This window comes from Phyllobates terribilis, unplaced genomic scaffold, assembly GCF_046119375.1.
Source record: "Phyllobates terribilis strain yellow unplaced genomic scaffold, ASM4611937v1 Scaffold_2__4_contigs__length_985480577, whole genome shotgun sequence".
Classification (NCBI taxonomy): Eukaryota; Metazoa; Chordata; class Amphibia; order Anura; family Dendrobatidae; genus Phyllobates; species Phyllobates terribilis.
In genome coordinates this window covers 131,482,850-131,500,143 of record NW_027362762.1, presented here as the reverse complement: position 1 = coordinate 131,500,143, position 17,294 = coordinate 131,482,850, and the positions used below count along the sequence as shown (strand labels likewise).

Here is a 17,294-nt window from a genome sequence, read left to right as displayed (position 1 = left end):
CAACACCCGGGAAGCCTTTGCAGACTGCGCTGGAAGCCGGAAGAGGAGGTGAGTATCGGCGATCACCTCCCCTTGCCCCCGCAATGCTGCGATCGACTTCGATCGACTTCGATCGCAGCATCGCGGGGGTTAATGTGCTGGGAGCGGTGCAGGACTGCTCCCTGCACATAGTATCGGGTGTCAGCTGTGACAATCAGCTGACACCCGGCGGCGATCGCGCCCGCACAGCCTGTATGCGCGTGCGATCGCCATGACGTACTAATACGGGTCTGGCTCTTAAGTCCCAGGGCACAGACGCGTATTAGTACATCAGATGTTGTTAAGGGGTTAAAAGGAATCTGTCTGTAGGATCAACCCTCCTAAGCCATCTACATGGACATGTAGCTCATAGGAAACTGAATAAAATGATACCTTGATATCTGCGATCCGATGTCTTATTCCAGAGAAATACACATTTTTATTTATATGTGTTGTTGAGATCTATGGTCTGCCTCTTGGGCTTATTTTAAATAAAAGGGAGCATTACCAGTGTGAGACATGTAGATCAGGAGAGCAGACTGTCAACCATTACATGTCTCACACTGGTAACTCCCCCTTTCATATAAAATAATCTCTGGAGGCAGATTCTCTGGGAGATCTATGTCCGGCCCATAGATCTTAACAGCTCATTTACATATTAAGACAAACATGGATTTCTCTGGAATAAGAAATCAGATCACAGATATCAAGGTATCGTTTTGTTCGGCTTCCTATAACCTATATGCCCATATAGACGGCTTAAGAGGGTTGATCCTACTGACTTAATAAAGACTGCATATATTTCTTGCATTTTGGTGATCAGATTCATGCCTTTTCTTGGTTGGTGTAGCCACATCATCCATAGTTTAATGTGCAGTCGGAAAATGTCCACCAATTAACTCATAAGGATCAGCAGTGATGTCACCATTCAATGGAGTGTGAGGGAAGAACAGCCGGACACCCTCCAATTTGTCTTTCTGGGCTAAAGCGTACAAGTTCAGTTTGCATCTCATAGAGAACCCATTTTCATAAATGTTATCAAAAATAACTGCAGTTTCCTTACTTCTTTGTCAAACACAATATGAAAGGGGAACTCATTGCAGAACGCCATTTCATCCATCCACAGTCTGCTGGGGTAAACTGGCTGAAAGGTAGTTAACAAACTTCCTGAAAAACAGATAATACAACAGCAACATATGTATAATCGTAATCCCGTTTGTTTGCAAAAGATTAAAAATGTGATCTGATCATTTGCTGTGGGCATCTCCTCCACTTTGTGTCCTTGCAGGATGTTATCCATGATACCTGAATTGTAAGGACCTAATTACTCCAGCTGTCCGTGGCTGTTATATTACCGCTTATTGGCTACATGCAGTCGTTTAATGGTCATATATCTTGGACAATGTGCTGATGAGAACAATGATTTTACTGAGAGCACCGCTGCCAGGAGGAAATTAACTTTATTCCCCCAGGCAGCGTTTGGCGTTCAGTCATGGGGATGGCACCAATGTGGCTTCAGTCATTGCTCTTGTGTAAAAAGACCGGCGACTGTAACCGAGCAACCAGCACTGACTGACAGTCGGCCCTAATGCTGAGTGAGCAGTCAGTCGGTGCCGGGGGTGCAGTTACAGCCACCGCTCTCTATACACAAAGTGATGACTGAACCCACGCTGGTGCCTCCTCTATGAATAGAAGCCGAACATTGCTGGGGGGAATGAAGCACATTTCCTCCCGGCAGCGGGGCTCTCAGTGCAGGCGCCAGCCAGGTTCACAACACTTTTAACCTGCAGATTAACCCCATATCTGCAGGTTCATAGTATTTTGTCACGAGACAGGTTCCCTTTATGCCTCAGCAGGCACAATAAATAGCTGTTGGACAAACGATCGTTCGGTTGATCGTTCAGTGGATGGCTATCTCTCCCAACTTCCTCAAACACAAGTAGCACTTGGCTCGGCCAAGCACTCCTATTTTCTCTATAAGGCCACAGTCCCACTATCAGTGTTCGGTCAGTATTCGGTCAGTATTTTTTCTCAGAAGTGGGAGCCAAATACAGGTGAGGAACAATCAAAGAAAAAGTATAATAGAAACAAGTCACCAATTCTACATTTATCACCCACACCTGGTTTTGGCTCCCACTCCTGAGAAAAAATACTGACAGAAAACTGACCAAATACTGATAGTGGGGCCGTGGCCTAAGAGAGCATCAGCCAGACTCCTCATATCTCCCGGGGGACAAAAAAATCATCAGTCTGAAGTTAGACCCCATCCAATAAGTGATGTCCAGGTTGTTCAGGTACCTGGGTACAACTTCCGCCTTTGTGCCCCCTATAGCCCTTACATAAGTTCCTTTGTGAAAGTCTTCTCTGATTGATGTAAGTTCACTCACCTCTTCCAAATCTGACAACATTTCTGATAATGTCCCAGTGAGATTTCTTTAATGCTGTAGTATTTTTGCCATTTGACTGCTTTACTCCTCCATGAGCCTGAAATATATTAAATATTAATAACCTTCCATCTGCAAAAGTGATAAAAAAAGAAAAAAACAATTTTTTTCTTCAAAATTGCCCACCATTACAATGTCATCGCTCCAGTGGTGCACTCTTGGTCTATGTTCACCTTGCTGAAACAATGACATATCATACCAGCGTAAGACTGCTGCAGACAATCACTAGACAGTGGTCACATTCGTATGATGATTTGCATTCTGAGAAGTTTAGTCTTTTCACCATTGCACAATAGGGAATTTAATGCTGTATATAAAATATGACAACTCATAACTGATCAATGTCCTCTCCTGCACACAGACCCCGGGAGATAGATTCCTTATATCCCTATCCCTAAATACTGATACTCAGCAATATTGTTGTACCAGTAATGATGTTCCTGATCCTATTCATCGAAATCTGCTCCAAAAAGCAGTACATAGGGCTCGTTGGTCCACACACATTTATATTGGATTCCCCCAAGACATTCGGAGCAAAAGCGAGTACATCAATGGTGATAAGCTGGTGTGTGGGTCAACTGGCAGATTGGCCAGTGTTTCTAGGAGGTCTTCCCTTATTCTAGAAGTCTCCCAGACATTTCTAGCGAGACATAACTGATACTCTAAAAAAGAGCTCCCTGAAGACTGTCTCTACAGTAGAGCCACAATATAGGCACTTTGGAGATGTTGCCCTCTGTAGGACATAAGCAGTATAGCAGCACAAGCATGGTAATGGAATTTCCATAAAATTGCCAGCATGATACCAATATAATAGTTGCAAGCTAGAACGGACAATGAAAATGTCAACTGCTCCCCAACCCACCTTACATGGAAATACCAGCCACAGTGCTACAAACCAATTTTTGTTTCTCAAAAATGTTGCAACCTTTGGTGTTTTTTACCCCTGTCCTGGCTGAAAAGTGGTCAAAAATTAACTATAATTTCCACAAAAAAGTGGTGTAAATTATGACAGAAATGTAAAAACTCAAGTTCAAAACACCAGTCTTTATGAAAGTCTTCTGGCAGACAGCCCGAGAACCTGAATGCAGCTTTAGAGACTTTGGCCACAATTCATCAAGACTGACATTTTCCACGGAAGTCTTGAAGAAGAGTTTGCTGGAGAAAGATGTGCCAAATTCATTGAAAGGTATGCGTTATGTAATGAATCCAGCTTCTGGGCCCCTCCATGCCCCTACTGTCAGGAACTGCAGTACATTTCTGTCATAATTTATGCCCCTTTTTGCTGTAAATGATGATTAATTTGTCTGCCGCGCTTGGCCAATCCCCTTCCCAGGTAAGCGCTGCTCACTTTTCAAAACAGTTGACAAAGTTGACCAAGCTGATCAAGATTGGTGTATAAACTACAAAAGCCGCAAATTTTTTGGAAAGCCATTAGTTTTGAGAAATTTCAAGAAGTTTTATGCCAGAAAATTGTTGACAACTGTTTAATGAAGCAGAACCTTTGCCTCTTATCCCCACACACATGAGGAATACATGACTATGTGGTGCACCTGATAGAATGTTAAGCCCCCAGCAATTTGTAGTAAAGGGGGCACATGGGATCACATCGCCCCCCACCTTCTCCCCTGATTATTTATTATTATCGTTTTTTATCCTATATTATTATTTATTCATTTCTCCCTACTTCTCCCTCCTTTTCTGATTTTCCCTCCATTTTCACTTTCCTGCCTTTATTTGGTCTCTTCATCAAAGAAGAAGTTCCTCGCCCTCCCACCCTATTGAGCTGTATTCTTTGCTACTGTCGTGGTTTTTGTTTGAGGATGGTGGCCGAGCTAATGCTGGATGGACATGATTTTTGATATAGAACGGTGCTATTTATGTATGGACTATATTAAAATGTATTATTATTATTATTATTAAATTATTGATTTTCTTGGTTAACCCTAAATAACAGCCGCTGCCTTTTTATCCCAAGTTCTGGTTGTCTGTTATATGTCATTAGGTGGGCAGCTTTTATCCCATTGACATCTCTATCAGTAGTCCCGAAGATCTCCCCTATTTACAGGAGCCACCGGACATTTTGGGAAAGTTAGGATATATAATGTAGGTGTAATGGTTGTTGTCGTCAGCTTTTCCACCACTTGCAATCTGTGTTGTGCTTTCCATTTATGACAGAAACCGCATTGTATGATGATCGACAGAACCTATTGACTTTGCCATGACGTCTGTCAATTTGAGGGAAGAAAGGCCCTGCATGATCCCATCAAATCTGACAGATTTTGTGATGGAGGCCATGATACAAATATGAACAACGCCTAATAGATGGAATATGAGAAATGGCTGACCGGGAAGTCACCTTCTCCTGAAAAGCCTCTGAATAGATTATTAGATTAGAAAATAACATATAATAAGTGGTTTCAGGATGAAAGTTCGTCCATTCAGCCTCCAAGTTCATAGCCAGGGATATGCTATACTCCAGGACTATTTTTTGTCCAATATGATTCCAATTTTACATTACTATTCTATGACTATGAATTAGCTCTACCTGGTCTTGGTAAGGTTCTTCTTTATCATCCATTTTCTCTTTTGGTTTAATGCTTTTCTTATGGCCTTCACTCTTCTGGAAAACTTCAAATATGACATGTTCTCTCTTTCCGGTGCGCTCCCTCTCCTCAGTTTGGTAAATGATTCGCATGGTTACTTCGCTATTAAAGAAATCTTTTGCCACAGATTCTATAATCCCTGGAAATACAAATGAACAATTAATAGAAGAGAATATTAACCTGTTATTTAAAGAACCAATGCAGTGGAGTTTTTTTTAATTGCTTTATTAGGTATCAAATATGTACGTGTAATGTATATAATTACTTACTCTCCGGTAGCCGCCTTCACCCATTTTCAGCCCTGATCTGGCACTACATGGCTGCAGTTGTGACCATCCAAATCATACTGCAGTTGATGTGTGAAGTGAAGGTCACGTTTTAAAATCTTCTCAATGTACGTCTACGGCTGTAGCCTTGTACTGGGACCCATAGACTTGTATTGAGAAAAGTGACTTTTTATCAAAACTGCAGCAAGCAGCCCTGTAAGTAACACATCCCTGGAATTAGATTCACTGCCCTTACATTATGCAGCTCTGAGATGGGGTAGCAAAATCCTGCCCACAGGTCCGCACCCGAAGCACAAGTATGTTCCTCATCATAGAGACAGACAGAGAGACAGATAGGGACGGCCTGTGGACAGGTCTTATGTTGTTGATCTGGCCTAGAACACCAGGATAAGACCCTGCCTACAGTCCTGCCTCGGAGCACGGGCATATCATTAAGTCATGCTGCAAATAAAGATTACACAAGAACCACAGAACAGATTTCTTCACCACAGGTATCATATTAATCAGTGTAGCAGCCCCACCATGACAATGCCTGTAGTTTACTTAGCAAAATCCTGCTGACGGGTTCGCTTTACCTTATTCTCTTAGAAACCGATAGCTTTAGTAGTAATTGAATTTGTTAATAAACTGAGCGCTTACAATTAGTTAATGAAACTGATTTGGCTACACTTTCTGTTGTCTCTTTGGATGCTGCAACATAACAGAAAAGTTCTAAATCTGATCAAGTAAAACGGTAAGAATGTCAAACATAATTATAAAATATGATCTCTGATTTTATGATTTACTATTATATGGTCAAGTTTACTTTTGAAATAAAATCCTCTTCAATATGTAGAACATCATTCACTTTTTTTTAACTTTATTTGAACTTTACTAGTAATACAAAGTCCAATAATATGTCCATTAACAGAACACCGCAGTCCACCAGTACACACCCCTGAGGAAAGTGAGTGAGGGGAAAAAATCTAAACACCTAAGCAAATTTAGCCCATTAGGCTGGTTTCACACATCAGTTTTTTCTCACACGTGGAAAATAGTTTGCGTTTTTTCAGTGCGATGGATTTTTGGGTCAGTTTTTACAATCCTTATTGAATCCATATTTCTCTTAGAAAGAAAACATTTTATCTACTCCTACCAGTTAGACAGCGAAATATGGACAGTACATAGCTGACATCCAAGTGTTTTACATTTCTTTTCACAGTGCTACTGACTTTCATTGACAAGTTTGCTGGTCAATACGGATCAAAGTATGACGTCTCCTTTTTTTTGGACAATCGTTAGGTAAACATGCAAAAAGGCACATTTATTGTAATGGATCTGTGAGCTACCGTAAAAATAAGGGTTAGTACATGTACCAAAAACTGATGCATTAAAGGGCACTAACATCAACAAAGCACAAAAGGATTGATCTAGACTGGAAAAATTTGTTAAATTCTCATAGTTGTAAAATTAACGCACAAGTTGAATATGGATGTCAAGTGAAAGTTCTTGTAGGGAAGCCAACCTCCTAACTAATACCAACTTTCATAAAGAAGTCTAGCTAATCAGCTCCATTTTCCCTACCAAAACTATATGATCTTGGCCCGGACAAGAACAAAATACTTTAAAGGGTGTGAATGTTGCAAGAGTACGAACGATTACTATGAAAATAATTGAGTAACTTAGATTAGCTCCTACCCGGGACTATGTGACATAAGCCTCTTCTGTCAGAGTAGTAATGAAGAAGCATGGTCCCATCAATCGTCTTTTCCACTCGAAAGGAAGGAGCATTCATTTCCTGTAGACAATACAATAATATGGATAGAATCTGAAATATGTGTTCATTATTCTTAAAGGACAATACCCTGGATATTGTCAAATATGATAAATATTGGTCATTTCTTAGGTAAAAGCTAACTGGGCATGAGGATGCTGAATATGGTAGAATCCAAGAAGAATAAACATTTCCTAATTGCGATCTTACTTTCTATATATGTAGAAATGGGTGATGTGACCAACACTACATATTTGGAGATATAGTGGAACTATGACTTAGCCAGTGTCAAAATGTTTGAGATCTGAAGATGCTAGTACCTGTGACATTAGTTGCGGTGGCGGCGCTGGTCTCTGCACACAGATACTCTTCTTGTAATGCGCACTGACAGTGCGATCTCTTGCCAACTTGCTACTTCTGATCAAATCTGGCGAGAGAGCGCTCTGTTATTGTGCATAATGCACAGTAACAAAAATCTACTGAGCATATATAACAATTGACAATCGACACATGCTCAGTAGAACAGGGACTATGTAGCATCGGCGTCTCTGCCCCCTGACAGGCAGAGACGCCGTCCCCCTTACCGCCGCGCTCCTGGCCCGGCATCTTCCGGCACCTCCTGCTGCTGCCGGCGCACGCAGCTTTCCGAGCACTGTGCTTAGGGCGCGCGCTCCCTCCCTCTTAAAGGGGCCGCGTGCGCCGTCCTAAGGAGTCCCCGGCCGATGGCCGGAGGACTTCTCATATAAAAGGCACCTCCTCCAAAATGGAGGTGCCCGTGCAAGGTTGTAGCTCTGTGTTCTAAACTTTGCTTCAGCCCTCAGGTCCCGCTGCTAGCCTGACTACTAGTCCAGTCCCCCAGCCTGACTACCAGTCCGCCAGCCTGACTACCAGTCCAGTCTGCCAGCCTGACTACCAGTCCAGTCTGCCAGCCTGACTACCAGTCCAGTCCGCCAGCCTGCCTACCTGTGTCCACCAGCCAAGTACACTCTCCAGCCCGACGGTCTGCCTACGGTCCTAACCCGCCAGTCTGTCTATGGGCCAGGCTTGCCTGCCTACCCGGAGAACGTACCAGTTACCTGCCGTGCCTACCAGCCAGCCTACCTGGATGCTCCTGCCACTTACTCGTGGTGTCTGCCAGTCCGTCTTCCCGGATCACCCGTCAGCCTGCCTGCCGTGCTCATCTGCTGTACCGGTCAGTCCCTACTTTCTGACCTGTGGGAGTCACCTGCCCTCATACAAGGACTGGTCCAGAGTAGCACCTGGTCCCTCTGCTCGGTTCTTCCCTTGTTCACGGAGTCGATTGAGCCACTGTGCGACTTTAGTCAGTCCGAGTTGATACCTAGTTACGCCCCTCTGGTCCCTCCTTGCACCGCAGCACAGAGGTTCCACCACTCGGATCTGTAACAGACTAGACCATGTCACGATTCTTCCATTCAGTATGATGAGTGGCAGCTCAGCTGTCCAATCTGGGGCAGGGAACTGCTTAGTGGTCAGTATTGTGATAGACCGCTCAGTTGTCCAAACTGAGGCTTGGGCATGCTGAGCTGTCAGCGTGTTGAGTTACTGTCCAGTCGTCCAATTAGGGCCAGCGTGCTGGGTTTCCTACCGTGGTCTCCTGTTCAAAATGATTCCTAGGCTATTTACCTGACTGTTAGCCTCTGATCTCTGCCAGTTGTAGCTCTGGTGTGTCACAGGTTTACCACGACAGTGAGGAGCCAGAAGACCGCAGTGTCTGAGTTTACGTACTCCTGCATTGAGTAGAAGCACTCCTCCCTTTTATTAAATGGTGTTAGTTTCTTTCAGCAGTGCAGGAGTTAATCTGCTCAGCTTTGAGTCTCTGTAGCTTCCTTATTGGAAGTTCTCAGCTGTGCAGTATCAGCCACTCCCCTCTCCTATATTGTCTCTGCTCTGGCAATCTGTATTGCCAGTGTTAAGACTTGTACTGCCTATCCCATTATGCACTGGGGATTCTCAAACAAAGTGTCATCAAAAAGGAAGTAGTAAAAAAAATAAAAAGAAAACAGTTAGATAGTGTAATGAGGGAACAATAGAGTCTTTATAATTAAAGTATATTAGAAAATAGATTAGATTTGTATTTAAATAGATAAGCATTTAGGATGAAAATTAATTTGTATTTCAGACCACCCCTTTAAAGGGAATCTGCCAGGTCCCCCCGTGCCCCGTCGAACCACCAGCAGTTGTGTCTGCATAGCTAAACACCCTGCCTAACAGCCCCTGTATTACATTACAGACATAAACAGATTTTTAGAAAAAGTATTTCTAAAGTTTGTTTATGATATGTAAATGAGGCTTTTGACTAGTGCATGGGGTGTTAGTGTCCACCGACTAGTCGGCCCACTTAGCATGTTATCCCGCCCCTGATTACATGACTTACAAGACATTTACATATCATAAACGAACTTTAGAAATACTTTTTATGAAGATCTGTTCCTTGGAAAAAATGAAAAAACGGAAAATAGATGGCTAGTGAAGGGGTTAATTTGGTTTAAAACAGTGAATATCCGCCTATAATCCAACTGTGGTAATACAGAGCAAGGCAAAATCACATCTGTATTCATTGAAAATATTCAGTCCTAACTCCAATTATGACAATCACAATAAATTCCATCTGCAGTAATCTAACACTTATAACTTGTGAAATTAAAGGGGAACCAGTCACTTCTTGAAACTGTCAGCCATCACAACATCATGTCTTTTGATACAGCAGAATATTATGTAAGAAATTACCTTATAAGAAAGTGTCAGGTAGCTATGAAGAGCGTCAAGATTCTCAATAAACTCAGTTAGATTCCCTCCCAAAGTTCGTAACATTCGATCGTATCCAGACTGCTTACAGAAGGAGAAGAAATAAGCTCCAAATAGCTTAAGCACTTCTTCCTCAGATACATCTGTGAACCAAATAAAGGAATAAAGTGAACATAACTACCCAAAAGGGCACATAGGTAGAAGTGAAAAACAGTTATCTTAAAAGGAATCTGTCACCAGTTTTTTGCCACCTAATCTGAGAGCAGCTTAATGTAGAGACTGAAATCCTGATTCCAGCGATGTGTCACTTACTTATCTGCTGCAGATCTCCCAGATCTCTGAATGTGGAGCTCTGTATAACCCTGTCCACACCACTGGTTGACAGCTTTCTGTGTACACTGTGCATAGGCAGGTTATTATCACTAGAGGACTAGTAAACCTGCTGCCATGTAGTTTTCCATATTCATGCGTTCTGTATAACCCCGCTCCCACCAGTGATTGACAGCTTTCTGCCTATGCACAGTATACGCTGAAATCAGCCAATCAGTGGTGTGGGCCGGGGTTAGTGCTCATACCATATATGAGAAAAAAAACATTCAGTTTTCTGGATCGAAAAAACGGATGAGTGTCATGCGAGTGCCATGTGGGTGGTATGCGAGTGTCATGCAAGTGCTATGCGATTTTCACGCACCCGTCTGTTTAAAACCCGGCAATTTATCAGCCGCATACAGTAAAAACATAGCGGTACCGGAAAATTTAGAATAGAAATGATATATCTACACACATAGAATAGTTAGATAGAAATATGTCAGTCACATATATAATTAGTACAGTGACTGATTTAGTTACTGTACTTGTCAATTATTGTAAAATTAAATAATTTTTTTTTTAAAATAATGGCGTGGGGTCACTCGTAATTTTATAGTCTAGCAGAGGGAAAGCGGAGACATTGGGCAGGTGTTTGAAGCTTGGGAAGGGGGTAATACCCACGTAGCTTCCCAGGCTACTAATATCAGCCCCCAGCTGAATACTTAGCCTTTACTAGCTATTAAAATGGGGGACCCCAAAAAAAGAATGACATGGGGACCACCTATTTTAAAAGCTAGCAAAGGCTATGCAGACAGCTGGGGGCTGATATTAATAGCCTAGGAAGGGGCCATGAATATTGGCCCCCTTCGAGGCTAGAAACAGGATCCCACAGACGCCCCAGAAATGGCGCATCCATAGGATGTGACAATTCTGGCACTTAGCCTCGCTCTACTCACTGCCCTGTGGTGGTGGCAAGTAGGGCTAGGGTTGATGTCAGCTTATAATGTCAGCTGACATCAAGCCCAGGTTAGTAATGGAGAAGAGTCTATAAGACACCCCCATTACTAACCCCATAGTGCAAGTGAAATGTGGAATAAAAACACCCACACCCAGAATAAAATATTTTATTTGAAATAAACACACAGACTCCTTTAATATTCTAAATTAAACCCTACTTACCATTACTCCCATTCCATCTGAATCCAATGTCACCTGTAATAAAAGTAAAATAATACACCAACCTCATCCTATTCCATACCTTTCCGACGTGAAGAACATCCATGTGTCCCGCGACAGCTCCAGCTCTGCTGCATCTAGATGGCAGGCTGGATAGTAGCTTGAGGCAACCTCTGCCATTCTGCAGAGACACTAAGGAGTGCATGCTTGCGCTTGTCAGTGACTGGCTGTGACGGCATCAAGATGAGCTGAGCTCATGTCAAATTAACTCAGTTCACCTCATTGACGTCAGCGAGACCGTGGGAAAATTCTCACTCTCATGGTGCCGCCAAATGACGTCAGTGCATGCGCGGTGAGAACTTTCCCACAGTAGCAGTGATGTCAATGAGGTGAACTGAGTTCATTTGACATGAACTCAGCTCATCTTGATGCTGTCACAGCGAGTCACTGATGAGAGGAAGCATGCACTCCTCAGTGTCTCTGCAAGATGGCAGGCTGGATGGTCGCGTGAAGCTACTATCCAGCTTGCCATCTAGATGTAGCAGAGCTGGAGCCGTCGCGGGATGTTCTTCATGTCGGAAAGGTAAGGATGAGGTTGGTTTATTATTTTACTTTTATTACAGATTACATTGGATTCAGATGGAATAGGCGTAATGGTAAGTAGAGTTTCTTGGGGAGGGCCCGGACCATCGGTCAGTAATTCTGACAATCCAGCCCTTTGGCCTCTGATTGATGAAGATGTCATTCACACATAGTTACCTTAAGTGTGGTGCCTATGCATCTCACACTATCCATTTTCAGTACAGCAAAAGCAACTGGTGTATCCTCTTGCACCAGACTTCAGCTTAACTGGAAATTTGGAGTTGAAAAAAGCAGAACGTCACTTGCTATAAAGATACAAATAGAAAATAATCACTACAAAATTGAATTTTGGATCTAAAATTTATAAGATGACAAAAGGTAGAGATTCACTTTACTCTGACTTGGGGATTTGCCCTTTAGAGACTAAATGGTGACGCTTTACTGTTTGGAATGTTTTATCAGCGCATTGTAGATGATATCTTACTGCATCAAGTTCCATTTGTTATCAGCAGAGATGAGTGAATTGATTCGCAGGAACCTGGTCCAGTGGCCACATCAGTATTCCATCACTGCTGGATGGGAGCCCTGCAAAATTGCCTCTTACCTGCCGTCATCTGCAGCTCCTCTTTCGATTAACCGGCCTGATGCAATGTCATTGTTGTGCCGTGATATGCACTTCATGTCACACCAGGCCAGCTAATCAAATGAGAAGCCGTGGATGTCGGCAGATAGGAGGCAGTTTGCAGGGCGCCACAAAGTGCTGACCTTACCACTGGACCAAGGTCCTGCAAAGTTATTTGCTCATGTCAAGTTTCCAGATATAGTTTTCAGCATGTGTCCGAATAGGGATGAGTATCCCATTTGGCTTCAAGTAAGGTTTGTAGACTTGAGTTACCTGTATGAATAAGATTTTGGGTGGAAACTTAAGCCTGCAATGAACTGTAGACATTAACCAAAAATAACTAAGGAGCTATCTGTGACTAATTAAAGAAATGAAATAAAGTGACCACATTGCTCATTTAAGAGAGCATAGAGAAGGATTTGGACCATTGGGTGTCCATCAGCATGTACTATAGTTCTTACTGACATCTACCACCTGGACACAAGATTATTTTTTGCCATTCTCTCCTAATAACCTTGGATCAAAAATGTCTTGCTGCAGAAAAAAAGACATCTTGATACTAAATAATATATATCATGGAATGGTTTTATTTTCCACTCTTCAGATTTTATTCTTATCACTATCTTTTACTCCAGTACTGGTAATACTTGAAGGAGTTGTCCACTATGTGGACAACCCCTTCTTGGTCAAAATGTTTTGCCCCGATAAAATATAAAGCCTATACTCACCTTCAGTGCCAGTGCCGTTCCCATGGTGTCGGCACTCGCTGTCCCGGGGGCTCCCATGCTGCTGTTGTGACACGTGACCCCGGCGCCCAATCAGTTCTGGTATCACTGTCTCCACCTTCGGAAAATTGAACAATGAAGTCTGGGCTGCAGCTGATCTCGGACTTCCTCTTCATGCTCAATTCGACAGGAGGCGAGGACAGTGACGCCAGCGCTGATTGGGCTAAAAGGTGGGTTAGGATTGGGGTGAAGACGGTGGTAAGGTTGGGGATGAGGTGGGACGGGATTGGGTCAAGTTCACAGATGGTGAGGTGTGACTTGGAGAGTAAAGAGGAAAGAGATCTTCCGGAATGGCGGAGTAGCTGGTTTTGGAGGAGGATTGAGTAGATATGAGGAGGAGCTGGGAGGACTTTAGGCAAAATCTTTGCCTGATGGTGTCAATCTTCTGTTTGAAGAATGAGGCAAAGTCTTCGGCAGAGATGAGAGGAGAGGGAGGAGGCACTGGGGAACAGAGGAGAGAATTGAAGGTGTTGAATTGCTGTTTAGAGTTGTGAGACAGGGAGGATATGAGAGATGAGAAGTATGTTAGTTTTGCTGCAGTCAGTGTGGACTTGAAGGTAGTGAGGGACTGTTTGAATGTGAATAAGTGCTCATTGGAGTGGGACCTTTTCCATCTACGCTCAGCAACCCTGGCGGTCCTTCACAGTTCTTTAGTCAGGTTGGTGTGCCAGGGTTGCCTGTTGAGTGTGCAAGCTGTGGTATGTATGAGGAGGGCGACCTAACTGAGAGCTCCAGCTGTTGTGGTGTTGTATAAAGCGGCAGCAGCATCTGCATCATGTAAGGAGCTAATGTCTATAAGAGGGAGAAGGGATTCAGTGAGTGTAGGTCAAGGTCTTTAAGATTTCTTGCGAGGGTATGCAAGTTTGTGGAGTGGGGATTGTGGCCCTTAGGAGGAGAGGGCAAAGAATGTAAGTAGGTTGTGGTCAGAAAGGGGGAGAGGTGGGTTAGAGAGGTTAGATAGGGAACAGAGGTGGGTAAAGATGAGGTCCAGAGTGTGACCATCTATGTGAGTGGCTGCGGAAGTCCATTGAGCAAGGCCAAAGGAGGAAGTGAGGGATAGGAGCTTAGAGACATTGAGAGGGAAGTGTTAATGGGGATGTTGAAGTCACCCATGGTGATAGTGGGGATGTCAGTGGAGAGGAAGTGAAGTAGCCAGGTGGTGAAGTGGTCAAAGAAGGTAGTGACTAGTCCTGGGGGGCGGTATATAACAGCCAGCTGGAGGTTGGAGGGGGAGTAGATGCGCACACAGTGCACCTCAAAAGAGGGGAGAGTAACGGAGGGTGGCAGTGGGATTTGGGTGAAGGAGAAGTTATCTGACAGGAGAAAACATACTCCTCCACCATGCTTGCTCATGGGGCAGGGGGTGTGAGAAAGATGGAATCCACCGTACGAAAGTGCAGCTGGAGAGGCTGAGTCAGAGGGGGTGAGTCAGGTTTCAGTGATGCCGAGGAAGGAAATGTATGTGGTGTGCGTGTCTATATAGTAAGTTTTGTGTTTACATAGTATGTGGTATGTGTGATATAATATATGTTTTGTGTAAAGTATGTGGTGTGTTTATGTGTATACGGTATGTGATGTGTGTATGTGTCAAAAGAGTGGTCTATTCTCATCAGATCTATATCCACGGGTGTACACCACCAAAATAGTCATGTAAGGTAGGGAAAGGGGAAAGTAGGAAAAGTGTGGATATAAAGACATTTAAAATACATAAGCTTTATTAATTAATTAAAATCCTATAGATATAAAATTGCTCATGCATCTATAGATACATATAAGGTAACCACCTACTGGTTGTAAAAGCGGTACCCATTAATAGATCTGGCTGGATGTAGTGTAGGGCAAATTTTGGGACACCTCAGTCAAGTCCCTCTAATGTAGGACCGAGGTTATATATTTATGTGATATCCCCATATATTAGAATAGCCTAAATATGAATGTCAGTTGGAACGATTAAAGTTGAGAAAAATAATTGCTATAATAGCAAAATATTCAACTATCATGTATAAGTCTGCCTTAGGGCACTACTATTCACCACCTGATGGACATATATACATAGGCTGGCACAAATCCATTGGTTTTAAGTATTGTAACAGTGGGAGATGTCAGATATTATCACTCGTTCTCTGCTCAATCACACAGTTGCACAGTATATGTACTTGGACTGATTATTAATGAGCCGGCACCATTCAAAATCATTAGCAGGAGGAGATCACACTGCCAAGCGATCGTCTCCTCTGTTACACTGAGGAGCCGTCCGCTGCACCGAGCGACTCCTCACATGTCAGAGGTTAATGATCACACTGTAATTCAGCGTGTCCAGCTGTACGGTCGATCGCCTGAGTGAGGAGCAGTCTATTGTCCCCTGTCTCGTTCCCCGCACACGTGCTCGGTGTGCCCAGCACAAACAGCTGATCGCTGCAGTGTGAAGCAGTCCGCTGTCTCATAGCTGCACACGTGTTCGGCGTGTCCGGCTCAGACACCCGATCACTGCGGTTATAATCTTTATTATCCGCTACAGCACATACTATGGTGCTCCCCTATTCTGCTTCCCCCACCCACACCCACTACTGGTTCCCCTTACCTTTGGTTCCCCTCACTCCAGCCAGGGACAGGGCTCAGCACTGTACACCTGCATCTTGCCCTTCCAGTCGGTCTGGAGCAGTGTAGTGTTGAATGTGGGTGTTGGGGTTCCGGGCAGCACTGCCTCCTTACCTGAGAGAAGGAGACACCACACCTCTGGGTGAGGTGCAGTACCTCTGTGGCGACTGAACACTCAGGGGCGCCACACATCCACAGCATCTCAGGCTTACAGGAAAGTAGCTCAGCTCGCTTCCCACCACTGACAACTAAGGATCCACCATAGACATCCCTCGCCTGTTCCCTAACTGACGTCGTCTGGCAGTTGGGCCCTTCTTGATCCAAGCAGGACACTATGTCCCATGCGGCTGCACAGATTTTGCTGGAGTCCCGACAATAACCACAGCAAAGGCACTGGCTGGCCTCCTTGATCTCCAGCACCACTCAATCCCAGGGGAGCAGGGTTGCTTCTCCTCGGCTTAGTAGTTCTCCTGCAGGGGCTGCTACCCACCAGACTTCACAATAGCCCTTACTCCTCTCATCCAACCGCTGCTCTGGCTGATAACAGCGAGAGCAGCGTGGATGGGAGAAGCAGCAGCCTGCTCCTCCTAGCCCACGTGCCAGCGGCAGTTAAAAAAAGAATAAAAAAGTCAAAATTAAAAGAAAAACTTTATACTCACCTGTCTGGTGGCCCCCGGTGTCGTCCTCTGCGATGTTGTCTCTTCGGTGGCACGCGGTACACTGCAGGGCGCGGGCTCGCGCCCCACAGTGTACTTCCAGGACTTGTGGTGACGTTACTGATCAGCTGATTTTACACCCCTGTCAGCATACAGATTGTGACCGATTGAAATGTCATTATATGTGGTGGATTCACATGTACCGACAACAAAAGTGCGGCATTATAACTCCGCGTTTTGGACGCAACTTAAATACGTTGTATCCAAAGCGCTTCTGAGTGCTGATCGGGGAGGGGGGACGTAGGGGCTAATGAACCAGCTGTGAGATGTTAACCCCTTAATAACATCTGACGTACTAATACGCGTCTGTGCCCTGGGACTTAAGAGCCAGACCCGTATTAGTACGTCATTGCGATCGCGCGCACACAGGCTGTGCGGGCGCGATCGCCGCCGGGTGTCAGCTGATTGTCACAGCTGACACCCGGTACTATGTGCAGGGAGCGGTCCTGCACCGCTCCCAGCACATTAACCCCTGCGATGCTGCGATCGAAGTCGATCGCAGCCGATCGCAGCATTGCGGGGGCAAGGGGAGGTGATCGCAGATACTCACCTCCTCTTCCGGCTTCCAGCGCTGTCTGCAAAGGCTTCCCGGGTGTTGCCATGACGACCCGATGTCGTTATGACAACATCCGGGT

General features: G+C 44.3%; 1 protein-coding gene across 1 annotated transcript in view; it reads right to left on the bottom strand.

Annotated features, from left to right (window-relative positions):
• The window catches only part of LOC141250072 (guanylate cyclase soluble subunit beta-2-like), a 37,880-nt gene extending 21,774 nt beyond the window's left edge, over positions 1-16,106 (bottom strand). The window contains exons 1-6 of the mRNA XM_073669863.1: positions 15,927-16,106; positions 9,854-10,014; positions 7,030-7,129; positions 5,008-5,204; positions 2,406-2,502; positions 1,082-1,185 (exon numbers count right to left, since the gene is read on the bottom strand). Coding sequence (XP_073525964.1) covers positions 1,082-1,185; positions 2,406-2,502; positions 5,008-5,204; positions 7,030-7,129; positions 9,854-9,937 — 582 coding nt within the window. The 5' untranslated portion in view covers positions 9,938-10,014; positions 15,927-16,106. The remainder of the gene's footprint in view (positions 1-1,081; positions 1,186-2,405; positions 2,503-5,007; positions 5,205-7,029; positions 7,130-9,853; positions 10,015-15,926) is intronic.
• Between the last annotated feature and the right edge of the window lie 1,188 nt (positions 16,107-17,294).